Source organism: Mustela nivalis (assembly GCF_964662115.1).
Source record: "Mustela nivalis genome assembly, chromosome: X".
Taxonomy (NCBI): Eukaryota; Metazoa; Chordata; class Mammalia; order Carnivora; family Mustelidae; genus Mustela; species Mustela nivalis.
Window position 1 is genome coordinate 122126617 of NC_139040.1, and position 16274 is coordinate 122142890.

The 16274-nt window shown below is 41.3% G+C and overlaps 2 protein-coding genes across 2 annotated transcripts in view; both read left to right on the plus strand.

The window, feature by feature from the left end:
* PIR (pirin) overlaps positions 1–9040 on the plus strand; it is a gene marked incomplete at both ends in the record, with an annotated part of 124353 nt that extends 115313 nt beyond the window's left edge. Inside the window, 2 exons of the mRNA XM_082717059.1 lie at positions 4257–4323; positions 8964–9040. Of these exons, the coding sequence (XP_082573185.1) occupies positions 4257–4323; positions 8964–9040 (144 nt within the window). The remainder of the gene's footprint in view (positions 1–4256; positions 4324–8963) is intronic.
* A 631-nt stretch (positions 9041–9671) lies between these two features.
* VEGFD (vascular endothelial growth factor D) overlaps positions 9672–16274 on the plus strand; it is a 38916-nt gene continuing 32313 nt past the window's right edge. Inside the window, exon 1 of the mRNA XM_082717034.1 lies at positions 9672–10230. Coding sequence (XP_082573160.1) covers positions 10141–10230 — 90 coding nt within the window. The 5' untranslated portion in view covers positions 9672–10140. The remainder of the gene's footprint in view (positions 10231–16274) is intronic.

Here is a 16274-nt window from a genome sequence, read left to right on the forward strand (position 1 = left end):
AGCCAAAGGCAGCGGCTTAACCCACTGAGCCACCCAGGCGCCCCCCCCATTACCTTTATATGGGGTCTTTTCATCAAGCCCTAAAAGGCATTTACTGAGATCCTCACAGGGACCCATGTCTGAAATAGCTCTCCATTCTCTTTCCTTGTGCATGATTTTCATCGTTGGACGGTATGCCCAAGGTCACTGTAGATGAGGACTTTTGAAGGTAACAGCTGTTGGGACTTTTAACCATATCAGCGTTCTACTGAAGATCCAGAAAGATGATTAGCTTTCTCCAAAGAAGGCTAAGTAGGGAAAGAAAAAAAGATATATTTAAGGAACAAGAAAAGGACATCAGACATCTGGCTTAGGATAGAGGAGCAGGGGCTACTGAGAGGTTAATTTAGTGGGAAGGTCATGAAAGGAAGCGTGGACCATCAATCAGGTTTCTGAAATGGGAATCCAAACTCCTGGCCTCCTTAACACCCAGCAGTGAAATCATCTTTCATTTCACATCAGTGTCCCTTTATTTTACTATGCAAATTATAAATAGAAAGTCATCCTTTGATCTAATATGAAAAGAAGCAAAATTCTTATTTTTAAACTTGACCATCATTTCTAAATGTGTAAACTGGGGACATTTTGTCATTCACAAAAAGTACGCCTTCTGAATTAAGAAACTTACATTCTTGGGGCACCTGGCTGGTTCAGTGGGTGGAGTGTGTGACTCTTGACCTTGGGGTTAGAAGTTTGAGCCCTAAACATGTCTATTTCTGAATGTCACATTAGGAATAATTTGAAGCTGATGTGCTGGCCAAATGGACGATGTTTCTAATTCCAAATATAATAAATTCCAGAAATATTTTCTGTGTAGCACTCAATATGGAAACATTTACTCCTTATGAAGATTGGTCTTCTCAGTCAGCACTCAGCAGTGCGTCCAGACCACCAAACCTTCTCAGATAAAGGAGGAAAATGCAAATTAAGAGTTTCTTTAATCACAAATACCCTTCCAGAAATACCCTTAAGACAAACCATGTGATTTACTTATCTTATTACAACGTTTAAATCTCTCATTAAAAATTTTTAAAAGGGAAGATTATGCAAATCCAAAAGTAAGGTTTACTTTTTTTAAAATTTATTTTAAAAGATTTTATTTATTTATTTGACACAGAGAGAGAGAGATCACAAGTAGACAGAGAAGCAGGCAAAGAGAGAGGGGGGAAGCAGGCTCCCCACTGGGAAGAGAGCCCAATGCGGGGCTCCATTCCAGGACCCTGAGATCATGACCTGAGCCGAAGGCAGAGGCTTAACCCACTGAGCCACCCAGGTGCCCAAGGAAGGTTTACTTTTGACATTTCTTTGCTATTAATGTAAAATAGGTCCCAGAAATATTGCACTAAATGGAGCCTTCTAAAACCATCCAAGTGATATCTGCTCAGGTAAATTTCTCTCCAAATGGGTCCTATTATATTAAAGTCTCTAAAGTTTGTCTTTAGAATTAAGATTTGATTTTTTCCCCTGAAACTGAAAAAAAAGTATTAATTATGAGGTCCAGTGCCAGTGTGAAGCAGGGAAAGACACAGGTTTATAGATCACTTGGGAGATTTTAAGTTGCTACAGGAATCCTTCCAGAGAACACATGGACAGTATGACTCTGATCCCCTGCTATCACTGATGTCCTGTGATGCCCCCGAACCAGCGCCAGAGAGAGCAGAAGAGCCCCCACCACACTGTAAGAAACCCTAACTGTTGTAAGCCACTGAGTTTAGGGTGATTTGTTAATCACTGATGCAGAACTGAACGTTAATGTAATTCTTTGGAGGCATGTCTTAGGTCTATCTAATTTAAAATAAATAATAAATAAAGCAGTAATGATTAAAACTTTACCCTATTCTAATAATATAGCATATTTCTTTTTATTTTTTTCTTTTTTAAAGACTTATTTATTATTAGAGAGAGAGAGAGAGAGAGAGAGGCAGCACACAAGGAGGAGGGACCAGGGAGAGGGAGAGAGAGAATGTCAAGCAGACTTCCCACTGAGTGCAGAGCTCGGCATAGGGCTCGAACCCACAACTCTGAGATCATGACCTGAGCCAAAATCAAGAGTCAGATGCTCAACCCATTGAGTCACCTAGGCGCTCCTAGTATAGCATATTTCTAAATATGTGGTAAGGTCATTATACTACATCGTATTTATATACTTCTTTTTTTAAAAGATTTTATTTATTTATTTGACAGAAAGAGACACAGCAAGAGAGGGAACACAAGCAGGGGAAGTGGGAGAGGGAGAAACAGGCTTCCCACGGAGAAGGGAGCCCGATATGGGGCTTGATCCCTGCACCCTGGGATCATGACCTGAGCCCAAGGCAGACGCTTAACCAACTGAGCCACCCATGCGCCCCTATATTTATATACTTCTGATACAAAGCTCATTAATTAGAATCATTATAATGTTACAAGTACCAGAAGACTTATCATTGGATTCAACAAAGATAATATTTTAAACTTCCATGCATTAAAAAAAAAATTCATATTGTGCAGGCCTGAAATTGATTTCTTCTTTTGCCCTGCACTTGAAAATATTAAAAGGCAAGTTGGGGTAGAATGGTTTCTGCAAAAGTCTTAACTTATTCCCTGCAAGTCCCAGGGCTGGTGTCATTTAGCACAGTCCCCCAGCAGACGCAGTGATCATCTCTTTAGGTTTTTGTTCAAGGGCCACTTTGTAATTTTGCAAGTTGTTAAAAATTCCTGAAAATTCCTGAATTAGAGAGCAAATACATTTTTGTTTTTAAGTATCATATGGTCTCCTGCTTATGAGTTGTACCATTTTGAATCCCCATTAGAAAAATTATGATCATTTTTGTTTCCTTACAGCTTTGCCAAAAAACATGTTTTTGAACTTTTAATAAAACAACTTTTTCCCTTAAAAAAAATCTCTGTTTAACCATTTCCAGGCTCTATTTATTTATACATCATCACCCTACCTACCCACAACCCAATTTGCTGTCACAACATGCTTACATGAATTCATCTGAAAATCCAAAAATGATTCTGCTAGTTCATATTTTATAAACAGATATCATAAACTCCATACACTAAAGATTAGTGCTTTAAACTAAGCGCAGATGATCAATCCCTACTTATTCTTGCTTTAGACACCATGCTAACACCACCACCACCACCACCTCTATGAGGTATTCAGAGGTAGAAGAAAGAAAGGCACTATTATAGAGCAATACAAGAAAATAGCTTAAGATCACCGATGGAGGGGCGCCTGCAGGTGGCTCAGTCGGTTAAGCCCCTGCTTTTGGCTCAGGTCATGATCGCGGGGTCCTGGGATCAAGCCCCGCCCGCATCAGGCTCCCTGCTCAGAGTGGAGCCTGCTTCTCCCTCTCCTTCTCCCCCTCTGCTTGTGTTTCCTCTCTTGCTGTGTCTCTCTCTGTCAAATAAATAAATAAAATATTTTTTTTAAAAAAAGATCAATGATGGAAATGAAAAAAAGAACTACATAAAACAGGCATAGAAGCTTACAAACTAGTCGAGGACCACTTAGTTAAGCCAACAGGCTCTACAGACATCATCATACATTATAGCTCAGGACAATAATTAATATACATGCTGATGACCAAATTTGAGAGCAAGTTCAATTGTGCATAATATACACTAAGCTCTGAGCAAAGGGTGTGGTTTCTATCAGAAATGATTTTTCTTTTCAATATCACATTTAAATGACTAAAATTCAACTTTAAAAAATGCAGTTATCAAGAGAGCTTTATTCCGGGGCACCTGGGTGGTTCAGTGGGTTGGAGCCTCTGCCTTCGGCTCAGGTCATGATCCCAGAGTGCTGGGATCAAGCCCTGCATCAGGCTCTCTGCTCATCGGGGAGCCTGCTTCCCCCTCTCTCTCTCTGCCTGCCTCTCTGCCTACTTGTGATCTCTGTCTGTCAAGTAAATAAATAAAATATTTTTTTAAAAAAAGAAAAAAAAAGAAAGCTTTATTCCCTAATGACTGTGGAGTGGTGAAATTTAAGTATGAATCAACAGACATTTGAAAGAAAAGTATTTTAGGGGTGCCTGGGTGGCTCAGTGGGTTAAAGCCTCTGCCTTCAGCTCAGGTCATTATCCCAGGGTCCTGGGATCAAGCCCCACATGGGGCTCTCTGCTCAGTGGGGAGCCTGCTTCTCTGCCTACTTGTGCTGTCAAATAAATAAATAAAATCTTCAAAAAAAAGGAAGCATGTTTATTGTTTGATGTTTTCTTCCTTAACTTTAGGACCCCGAGAGAAGCCACTTTGTTCTAATTGCTGGGGAGCCACTAAGAGAACCAGTTGTCCAACATGATAAGCCCCAAACAACATCAGTTTTCCTGTTGATTCTCTTTTTCTTTGAAAGTAGTATGCATGGATAGTATTATAGGGAGGAGTGGCTGGATTTTTGTCTTCTTTACCTACAAACTCGAGGATTTTGTTTCATTGTGCCATCATCAGAGGAAAATATATACATGGCATTTATTTCTATATTCATTGTCTCCTTCTTTTAAAGGAATAATACCTATTACCTGTAGGACATTGAATACCAAACTATGGGGAAACAGAAATCGTGTTTGGCATTTTGTCACAGGGAACTTGAACTTACAGAAAGGTTTTGTGGCCTGCTGCTTGAATATCATTTTTATCTTTATCAAAAGCTTCAGTGATTTCAATACTGTTTGTAGTCCATTGTATTTTTAGTGAAAAACGGGTACCTCTTAAGAATATTTCTTTAGCAGTTTCTAAAATATCTGAGTCACTCCTTCTTTGTTTAAAAAACAAAAAAGAATAGAGGGGACCGTGGTATCGTAGGACTAAGACCTTAGCTGGAGGCAGAACCTCCTGGAATAAGGACCTACTCACTTCACTTTGTCTTGACTTCCTCATAATATTGTTGTTTTATTAAATGAAGAGCATCTAAAAACAGCTGGAATCCACCTTCATATTTATTTTTATTAAGAAATTTTTTGCCGACTTACTTGGATAAATGCCTATAAAACATGAGTCTACCTATTTGATTATGAAATTTGGCATGCCTTAAAATCCCACCATATCAGCTTGCCTTGCATGAATTCCCAGGTATACACAATGAGGAAAAAAAGCCCAGCTGATTCATTTCAAGAACAACATACTGTTTTAAAAAGACTCTTTTTTTGTTCTATTAATAACTTCAGGGGAAAACATGAAGTTAATACTCTACCTACCCGATAGCAGTTGACCTCCATTTTGCGTGCTTCAGTTTCCACTCCAAAGGTCCATGGTTCTTGTTGTCTTTCGTCTTGAATGAAGAGCACTGAAATGGTGTGTTGTTCTAGAAGCCTGAAGACAGATCATAAAGGGTCATAATCTTTATTCATCGTGGCTAGAATTTAGGTGGAGAAAGGAAGGGTGGGATGTAAGTCTTTTGAGTTTGATAATCAGCTCTGCACTGAGGATGAGAAATGAGAGTCTGACCAGATTAGGTAACGGAAAGGGAGGGTCTGCTCAAGGCCACGGTCCATCTGTGTTATGGAAATCCTCTCTCGGAGGCTCAGGTCTTGAGAACACTGCATAACTAAGCCTTCACCTTCAAACTCAGATTAACCAGACAAGATAGATAAGTCCCTTGACATCTCAGTTAATGAAAGGTGCAAAGCATTTTATTTCATTTGTTTATTGTAGTTTTTTTGTTTTTTTGTTTGTTTGTTTGTTTTTGCTTACTTTTTAAACCCTAGGAAGTTTTTCTTTTACCCGTGTATGTTTAAAGACAGCCACAACCATCTCTTGGCTGTTTGGGAACCATACCAATTTAATGAACTAGCTGAGGACCTTGTTTTTCTTATCAGAGATTGTCCGTAATAATATGCTACAAATTAAGCATGGACCATCACAGAATGTTGAAATAGGAAATGTCCTTAACATCGATGTAGTCGTATCCCTTTTTATAAATGAGGAAAATGAAATCAATATATTTTATTTATTTATATAACAGATAATTGGGTAGTATGTATCATTACTATGAAGGGTCAAAGTGCTTTCCATCGATTACTTCATTTAATCTTCAGGACAAACTTATGAGGTTGGTACTCTCATCCCCATTTTACAGATGAGGAAGTGGAGGTTCAGAGGTTCACTGGCTTGCCCACCACCACATAGCTGTCTGATTTCCAGCCACCCTGCCCTTCTGCTTCTCACCGTGTTGGGGTGACCCCGGCTCTGTGGCTTCTCTGATGGGAAGCGATGATTAGTAGGGGAGCTGGGATACAAACCCTAGTCTTCTGCCTCCCTGCTTTGTGGTCTCCACTGTACTAGGGGATTCTACCTAATGAGAGCTTGAACTCACACCATTTTTATTACTGGGGAGGGAGTGTAAAGGTTTAACTAGAGAAAAGATGAAACCTGGAGTTTGAAAGAGTGTTTATGAAATAATTGATAACTATCAAATAAGTTTCTTGTTTATAACCCTTATAGTTGATCAATTATAAAACATATACTTTCTGGGGGATATAATGTACAGCTTGATGATTCCAGTTAATAATACTGTAGAGCCTATTTGAAAGTTGCTAAGGGAATAGATCTTAAAAGTTCTCATCACCAGACTGCGGTGCCTGGATGGCTCAGTCAGTTAAGTGTTTGACTCTTGGTTTCGGCTCAGCTCATGATCTCAGGGTCATGAGATGGAACTCTGTATCGGGCTCTGCACTGGGCATGGAAACTGCTTAAGATTCTCCCTCCCTGCCCTCTCCCCCACCACACACACACTTAAAGTTCTCACCACAAAAATAATCTGTAACTTTGTGTGGTGATGAATATTAACTAGACTTACCATGATGGATCATTTTACAACATGTACAAATACCAACACATTATGTTGTACATCTTGAGACTAATAAAATGTATGTCAATTATACCTTGATTTAAAAAAAAACAAATTTAGTGATCTACTATGCAAAAAAAGAACAAAAGGAAAAGAAAAACAAAACATGCTTTCTGGGTTTAGTTTTCTTCTTCATCTTAAGGATTTAATGAAACAAGCTTCCTCAGCTTGGCTTTGGAGGGCTCCAAACTTCCAGTGCTTCCTTTGTTTCCCAGAGTGTGGTCCACAAACCAGCAGTATCTGCGTGACCGGAAAAACAGTGAGAAATGCAGAGCTTCGGACTCCACTCTAGACCCCTGAGACAGAATAGGCATTTCAACAAGATTCCCAGGTGGCCCACGTGCACATTAGAAATTGAGAAGAAGAACATCGTACTGTAGAAATGTGTCAAAATGGAAGCCGAGAAGTGCACCGGTTTTTTCAGAAAAGTAATCAGGAGATGGGAGAGGTGCTTCACAAATCTAAACTGTAGCGATATTATGACGTGCAAGAAGTTGGTCCTTGGCCCAGGATCTGCTCTCATTTTGAGTTCAATTTCCCTTTCTTCTGTGTGTCCTTTAGAAGCGGACATCTCCAAGGTGCCCTCTTGGATTGATTTTGCATATGAGCTCTCTGTCGTCATTCTTTCCTACCTGACAGAGTCCAGTTCTCTGTCTCCAGATGAAATTTCTCTCATGAGCCCCGGATCCGTGTTTCCAACAACACACCCAGCACCCCTGCCAGGAAGCCATTGTTGTCTCTCCAGTTCCTTCCTGTCAGCAGAGCCAGAGCTGGCCTTCTTGTTCTACCACACCCTCCTGTGGCTGGGATCTCAGCTACCCTTAACAGTTCTACCATCTACTCAGCCCCCCAGGCCAGACCCCTTCTCTACCCTGGTGCCAGAGTCTGAAAAACTAGAAATCAGATCACGTTACTGTCTACTTAACCCTTCGGTGACTCTTGATCATCTGCAGAATTTTGCCCAAACTTCTTCCCATAGACCGCACCCAAATCCCACAGAGGTCTGGCCTCTTCTGGCAAGGCAGGCCCCTCATTTCTTTCCTGCTTCAATCTCTCCTTCCAGCACTGTGCCCCTGTCCTCAGTTCTTCCGCTTTTACCAAAACTCAAGTTCAAACCTAGGAATTAGACAAAGTCGCCAACAGGGTTTGACCCATGGACCAAATCTGCCCACTGCGTGTTTTTGTAAATAAAGTTTTATTGGAACACAGCCATCCCTATTCACTTTCATATGGTCTGTGTCTACTCTTATGCTTCAACAGAAGATTTGAGTAGTGGAGACAGACACTGTTTGACCCCCAAGATCTAAAATACATACTGTCTGGTCCTTTACAGAACAGGTTTGCCAACCCCTAGAGAATCCAAAACATGAGGGTTTCTTGACTCAAAATGTTTGTAATCTTCTGTTTATGGCCAATGAGTTGCCGCTAATTTTCAAAAATGACTCAAACTCTTCATTTAAGCGCACAGCCTTATTTGCCATGGACACATCCAAACTACGACATTGCCATTTCTTGGCATCAGATCGGTTCAGTTCTTGACATCGACTGCTGCTATCAAACTAACAACGATGGGAATTCTTGAAAGTTCCCACCATAAGGAAAAACAATTCTCTGTGTGTGGTGACAGCTGTTAACCAGACTTACTAGGCTGATCATTTTGCAGTATATACAAATATTAAATCATTACTTGTTCACCTGAAACTCCACCAGAAAATACAACATAATGTTGCATGTCAATTACCCCTCAGTTAAAAAAAAAAAGGGGGGGTGGGGGAGAGAAAAACCTCAGAACTCTCAAAATCCTTGTAACGGAACCAAGCGCAAGAATGTTTTGAATGAAGAGATTGCAACAGTGGCTGAGTGGGAGGCAATCATTTATCTGATTTGTTTATCTGAAGTCTGGTTTTTGTAATCCTTCACGATCCTAGTCAAGAAACTTGTATTACAGTCCTCAGGGACTGGACGCTGCGAAAAAAGCCTTTTACTGCTCACATATGCTTGGATTGGTTTCAGGTTAAGGACTCCAGCAATACCATTTCTAGTGATAAAATATTATTGTCAATCAGAACTTTGTGAACGTCTCTTTCTGCCGTAGGCCCATTTGTGATGAACACCAATGAAGAGATTTCTCAGGCCATTCTTGATTTCAGAAATGCAAAAAAATGGGTTTGAAAGAGCCCAAACCTGGAAATCAAAGATTGGAAACCAGTGAAGAGCCCAGGAGCAGATCTCTGGGCTTCCTAGAATTTTGCCAGTGGTGGCATCCGTCCATTCAGCACATTCGAGTTTCCAGAGCTGACTGAGCCCATGCTTCTAATGAATTCTACCCTGAAGTGATAACACAGTTTTTATAGCAACACACATGAGATATTTCCTGCTACATGCAAATAAACCTAATTGTTGCTTCTTTAAAAATCAGTGTTCTTCATTTTGATCTAAGTTATTAGGTTTCTGGTTTAAAAAATCATTTTTGTGTATTGTTTCCCTTTTTGTGTGTGTCTGAATGTTTTGTGATTTTTGCTCACGGGTGAGTTTTGTGAGCATATGTGATTGCTTTCTGCCTGTCCCTAGCAGTCGATGTGTGGGTATCTGAGGTCCCTTCCCAAGCAATGCAGTTTCCATGCAACGTTCATGCCTGTGCTCTGGGGTTTCACGTTACAGGTTATCTGCGGTAAAATAACAGCAGTCCTGACGGTTTGAGTCAGTTTTCAAAACTGCCCTGCTATTGGTAGGGACACGACAGGATTACAGCCAAGACTTCCCTGCATTTTCTGCCAAAATCTCTGTCAGATTTCAGACACATGCTTCCGCAATCTCCCATAAGGGTTGTGAAAAAAGTTTGAATCCAGAATTGGGTTCCAGCCTTCTGCGGTGGCCACACCACCTCTTCACAAAGCAACTAGAACCTGGGGCATAGGATGGAGAGTTTGTTTTTTGTTGTTGTTTTTGTCTTTGTTTTAATTTGTTAGATGTGAAGTGAATTACGAGTGCTTTTTCATGTCAAGGGCAAGTCATATGCACCTCCTGATTATTTTTGGAGCATGAGAGCATTTAGATTTTTTTTTCAAGTCTCTCCCCACATAAGGTTGAGCAAAAACGTTCCTTGACTAATTGAAGTCATTTCATTGGATTTTGATCACAACTGATTATTTGTGTTTTTCCATGTGTCTTGGGGTTTCGAACTTTCCTTCTGGAGAATGCCTTTTGAAACAGTTTGCTCTCACTGCCTGATGTCAACTGCTTGGTAATCAGTGGATATTAAAATACTCAAAATGTACAGACAGTGGGCCGTGCTGAATGTTTTCATGATGTCTTCTCTGCAGTTGGTGCAGGGTTCCAGTTATGAACATGGACCAGTGAAGGTAGGTGCCTTAATTTTTAGTGTGGTGCAGAGTTTTCTTATGGCTTATACAGAGGACTTTCTTTCTTTGCCCCCGATTTTCCAGACAATATTAAAATACAGAACATTCCTAGTAGCGGACCAGAGATATCTTTCATTGGTTAATGAGTGTTCTGGTTCTTAAGCTTACTAAGATTCTTGCCATGCGTGTTGGAAAATGCTGTTGTTGTTGTTTTTTTAAATTTTGGAGCTGTAATAGAACATGAATGAGCCTTCTAGACACTTTTCAGATGGATAAGTTTTGCCTCAATTATATATGCAGATGGCACAGTGATTTTCTAATGAAGCACTGATTTGTTTTTGTGACATGGATAACTGTGTGGGCCATTTATTCATGTTGTTTGTAAGCAGCAAACGTTAGTTTGGTTACTTTAGTTAATTTCTTTTGTAAATTGCAAAGTGCAGTACTTTATCCAGATGGTTTCTATCTGGTTTTCTAAAATACCCATTGCTACCATCTAGAAAAATGGTTTTTTGGAAATCGTTTGTTTTTTTGTTTTTTTGCTTTTTAAAGTGTGTAAAATTCAACAGTAATTGAATCCTTGGTTCTTAACTGCACGCCTCGGAACCAGACGAGTTGAGAGTAATGCAAAAGAATTAATTGGGTTGTTACTGGCTGAGCAATATTTCACCCAGTTTCATGTATTTTGCAGATTAGACTGTTTTCTTCAGCTCTCTATTTTGAAAATGATTTGGATTTCGTTGTTTTGATGGAAGAGATAGTAAATCGTTACTGATTTAGGAATTTCTGGCCGCAAATAGACAAGTTAGACGTGAACTTGAGGTTTTGTAGCTGTTGTTAGGACATATATTTTCGGCAGGGGTGATAGCGCCCCCAACAGGAGAAGATTGGTCCTTGGGGTGAACAAGTCTTCCTCTCATTCCATGTGGAATGCCGATGTACATACGGTGCCTAAATAGACATACAGTTTGTAAAGTTTGAACACTGTGCAGGGGGACAGCCACCTTGAGTAGTCTGGCAGTCTACTCAGATCTTTCTTTAAAAAAAAAAAAAAAAAAAAAGGAAGTCTGGCTTTCCAAATTCCGAATGCACTCCGGAGAACTCACAGCCGTGCAGCCCTACCTCACTGCTGCCAGCCTTCGGGCTGCAGCTCAGTGCCAGATGGTAGGCAGAGAGGAACCCACCGTTGAGCCTCAGTGACAGGGGGGGAAATTGGACTTGTTTGAAGCAAATAAGACTTCTCAGGCTGTTCAGCTTTTTTGAAGTCCACGAAACTCAGAAATCCTTCAGATGCACTGAGTTCATGGAAGCTTTCTTTTTTCCCCCAGCGTTATGCATAGATTTTAAAAATGTTTCCATTTGACTTTGAACATCACTGCACTTGACAGTACAAGAGAAGATTTTGAATTGTTGGAAAGAAGGAATATGTTTTAGGTTCTTCCGCTCTTTTAAAGAACTCACACACCGGGGCACCTGGGTGGCTCAGTGGTTAAGCCACTGCCTTCGGCTCAGGTCATGATCTCAGGGTCCTGGGATTGAGTCCCGCATCAGGCTCTCTGCTCAGCAGGGAGCCTGCTTCCTCCTCTCTCTCTCTCTGCCTGCCTCTCTGCCTACTTGTGATTTCTCTCTGTCAAATAAATAAATAAAATCTTTAAAAAAAAAAAAAAAAGAACTCACACACCAAGAATTCTCTAGGGGTCCTGGGCACAGTGAGGTTTGAAGTGGTTCACATGTACTGATCACACATGAACTTATTTCTTGGGGCGGAGGAAAAAAGTGTGAATTTGCAGGTGACAAGACGTGACCTTCTACATGGAAGATGCAGCATCATTTGCTTAGTAATATACTATTAGCGATTTTTTAAATATATGTCTGAGTTTCATTTAAAAAGTGCAGCTACACACATGGCACTTCTGCCTACCCAACCCCCAGCTAAATTAAATGTTTCTGATATGAAGGGGTGGGGGGGTGCCTAGAGTAAACAGAAGTTTTGACAAAGATGAGTCTGGACCCTGTGAGGCATGAGGAGCTGTACGGTACAGGTTATTAGGCTTTTCCTTTAACCCCTTCTTCTTAAGAGAAAATCTAAGATGGAATAACCTTCTTAATGTTCTTCTTGTTCAAAGGAAAATTTGGTATGGAAGCGTATTCAAGATGGTAATGAACACTGGGATATGAATTTATTCTTTTGCTTTTGGGGATAAAAATGTTCCATTTATTATTAGACATTTTCACGGTCCTTCTCAGTAGTAGGTCTGTGAGCCTGTTCTTCTCTCCATCCTCCTGTCTAGACACAGCCCTGGCTGTTCCTAAATGGATCCATTCCCGTACAGTCCTCACTTTCTGTCCTTAAACATTGTCCTTGTCTTCGCTTTGACTAGCCTTGCCTCTATCCTAATCGTATGAGTCTGTGAATATTTTTTCTGCAACAACCACGCATCGAGCCACTGATACCCTAGACGATTGTACTTAATGCCACTTTAGGGTGAGGCATCCTCTTTTCTTTAGGCTTCCACCTGTATTTAGGAGAGCTGTTTAGGGACAGCAGTGCATGGACTTTGTGGACTGAGATAATTCTGTTTGACAATCTCAACTCAAATCTGCACATGCTGTTTAGCTGCTAAGTTTCTCAATCAAAGCAGAACACATTTTCTCCTAGAAACAAGGTTAACCCAGTGCCTGATCTTGGCTCACTAATAGAATCAGATTAACCATCTAGATGTGGGATTTATTGGTGTCTGTTTTCTCCAGCTTTTATTCTACAGTTGGGATAGTCCTGTAAATTTGCACCGGATGTGCACTGTCCAACTCTAGGAAGCTTTACATAAACTCACTTCTGTCTGTGACAGCCCTGAGTCCCATAGTGTTGACATTTTGGGCATTTGGTAATAAATACCTACAATTTTCACTGTCAAGTCGTTCACACTGACTGTCTGGCCAGCACTATTTTGGTTTACTTGATAAGCAGTTCCTGTCATGGGGAATCCTGGCATCTCCTTAAGCACTCCTATGAAGCCAGCCTCCCTAAATCTTTTCAGCATCACTGATGCAGACATATCACTAGAGTGATATCACTAGAGGAACTCCAGGTTATGATAGGCTTTCCCAACTCTTTTCTGGCAAAACTGGTTTCCTTCTCCTCCACACTACCTTATAGCCCCGTCCTTCTTCATTGGTGGATGAATGTTGCTGGGGGTTGGAGTCATCCAAACTGTATGTGATACCAGGACCCACTGGAATGTGGGGTACCTCTTAACTTTCATGAGAAGTCCCATGGCTGACAAGACTTTGTAAGCCTGGTGTCACGTGCCTTTTCCTGACATCCACTCTAGAGCGAACTGAATAACAAGAACTGAGTGCATCTTGCATATTTCACTTCAGGAAGCGGACCCTCCATTCCCCTCCCTCTTTTCACATCCTAAGTCCCACACCTGGAAGCCCATTGACTGTTGCTAATCACATGGCCTACTGAGTTCTTGTTCACTTTTCGATCAGGCACAGTCCTTGGCACAAAAGACATTTGAAATGTTTTCTATGAACTTCTTTACTTACGACCCCGTGGCTAAATGGGTTGAACTACTTGCTTCTATACACAAATCTGTTGTACCCCTACTCAGTCACCCTGAATGGTGGTTGAAGCTTTCATATCTCCGTAGCGTATTATTGGTATTCAGGATACAGTCGAACACCCCTGTATCTTATGTCTTCCTTGTGTGACTTTTTTTTTAATTTTAAAAATCCTGATTTGGACTTGTGGATGAGCCTGTACTGTAGACCCCTACGAGTGCTAGGAAAAACAATATCAGTAATGCTAAATGTTAAACGAGTTCCATTATGGAACTCCCTTTTGGGAGCAGCTTATAAAAGATAGTTTATGGAGCAAAAATACAGTGTTCGGACACATGAACACTTCCACGTAGAACCTGATGTGGTAATATCTGGAACTCCTGGGCACATGTATCATCACCACAGTTGGCTCGAGGTCCTAGAGAAATCGGGACACACATGAGAGCAACCTTGTTTCTGAGCACATTTCGAAACCTAAGTCTTTCCTACCACTCGAGATTAGCAGTGAGGATGGAAAACTACATGTAATTGACAATGTGATTGAGATGCATGGAGAGGAGACCTTTCTTTTTAGGTGGCTTGCATGTGAAGTCCACTTTTGTCTCTCTTGCCACTAGTTCTTATAATCTCTACCAAGACATTAGGACATTATAAAACCAAGACACATTGAGGCCTCCCCGCATGTCGTGAAAGCTGTGACCGATCATCACATCCCAGTTGGTAAAGGATCTCCTTTCCTTCTCATTAGGACTTAACCGTGGTTGACAGTGCATTCACTGAATGTTGAGCCCGTACTATGTCTGGGCACTGGTCTCAGTGCTGGAAACGCAACAGGAAAGAGGACAGTGTTTTGACTTTCATGGAACTTACATTCCAATGGCGGGGAGAGGCAGGCAGTAGCAAATCTAGAACGTGGAGTATCTCAAGGTGGTCCCATGGAGAAAATCAAACAGGAGGAGGAGACACAGAGTGATGGGTGGGAGAGACTTACTGGGTCTGATTTCACTTATGCAGAGCCCTGAAGGAAGTGAGGTGGCTGGGACAACCATTGCACACTGGCCATGGGCGGGGGGGGGGGGCCGGGAAGTGACTTGGGTGTTTGGGTTGTAGCTCCAGTGGAGGTGGAATTAGAGGCAGAGACCAGAGCCACAGTTGTTGAGGTTGGAGAAGTAGCCAGGGCAGATCATACAGGATGTGGCTGTGTTCTAGTAAAACTTTATGGATTCTGAAATTGGAATTGCATACCACTTTCATACATCATGAAATAATCCTTATCTTCTCTTCGTTTGTTTCAACCATTTAATATTATTAAAAATAATCCTTAGCTCACAAACGATAGTGAAATAGACTGTAGGCTGGATGTGGCCCGTGGGTCATAGTTTGCCAACCCTGATCTATATCATTACATGATTTTATCCTCTGCAGTCTGTTTACTGGTACCCGACATTTTTAATTGGTGTCTAAGTTTAGTGTTTTGTCATCCTCTGCTAGAAGGAAAGTTCTTTAACAATAGGGACTTTTCTCTTTTTTTCTTTCTCTCCTCCTTTGTTTTTTGTTTTAAGAAGTTGCTTATGCTCTATGGCATTGGGCATGCACCACTGCTCCAACCACAGCCAGAGTTCCTTTGCCCTCGAGGCAGCCACATCCTTCATACCCCCTGCAGGGTACCCTGAGTCCCGGGAAACTGCACTGCGTGCTACCGGGTCTTGGTCACCTAGTACAAAGCCCTTAAGAGAATAGATACTATCAAGTGTGTGTGGATGGACTGATGGACAAGGCCTCTGAGATTTTGACATACCCAGCTTACAAACTGCCACATTAAATCATCTCCAATGTTTCCTTTCATTGTAGCTTGTCTGATTTCTGTTGTTTACATTCAGAAGCGTTTTTGATAAGGCAGTTGATTCACCATGTGCCATCTTCCTCTGGGGATTAGAGAGGGGTCAGATGACGGTATCAAAGAACACTTCAATGTCCTTATAGCCACAGGCCCTCCAGTTACAGAAGGATGTCCCCTTCACCCATTTTCTAGCCTTAGTGGTCACAGAAAGAGAGGCAAAGAAAACCGCGTTGGGCCACATGGCAGATCTGGATAAAACACAGACACCTTGAAGATTTCCTTCATCTTTGGGATTCCTGAGAAGTGCTGTCATGTTTCCATGTGGTGATTTGTGGGGATGTGGTAGACTATGGCAAAACACTCCGGTTCAGTACTTTGTCAGTCAGCATCGGCCAGGGTATGCTGCAAAAACAAGCACCCCCCACATCGTGGTGACACAGAAACAGGTTTATTTATTTCTCCTACTGCAGAACCATCTGGGTTAGTTCAGGGTCATCACTAACTCAGGATGAAACTGGCTGAACATCCACATTTTGAATGTCATCAATCTCTGTGACAGGGCAGGAGAGCCCCCGGAGAGTTTTGCTTTGGCAATTAAATGTTCTGGCCTGGCAGTGACCCATGTCACTTCTGGTCA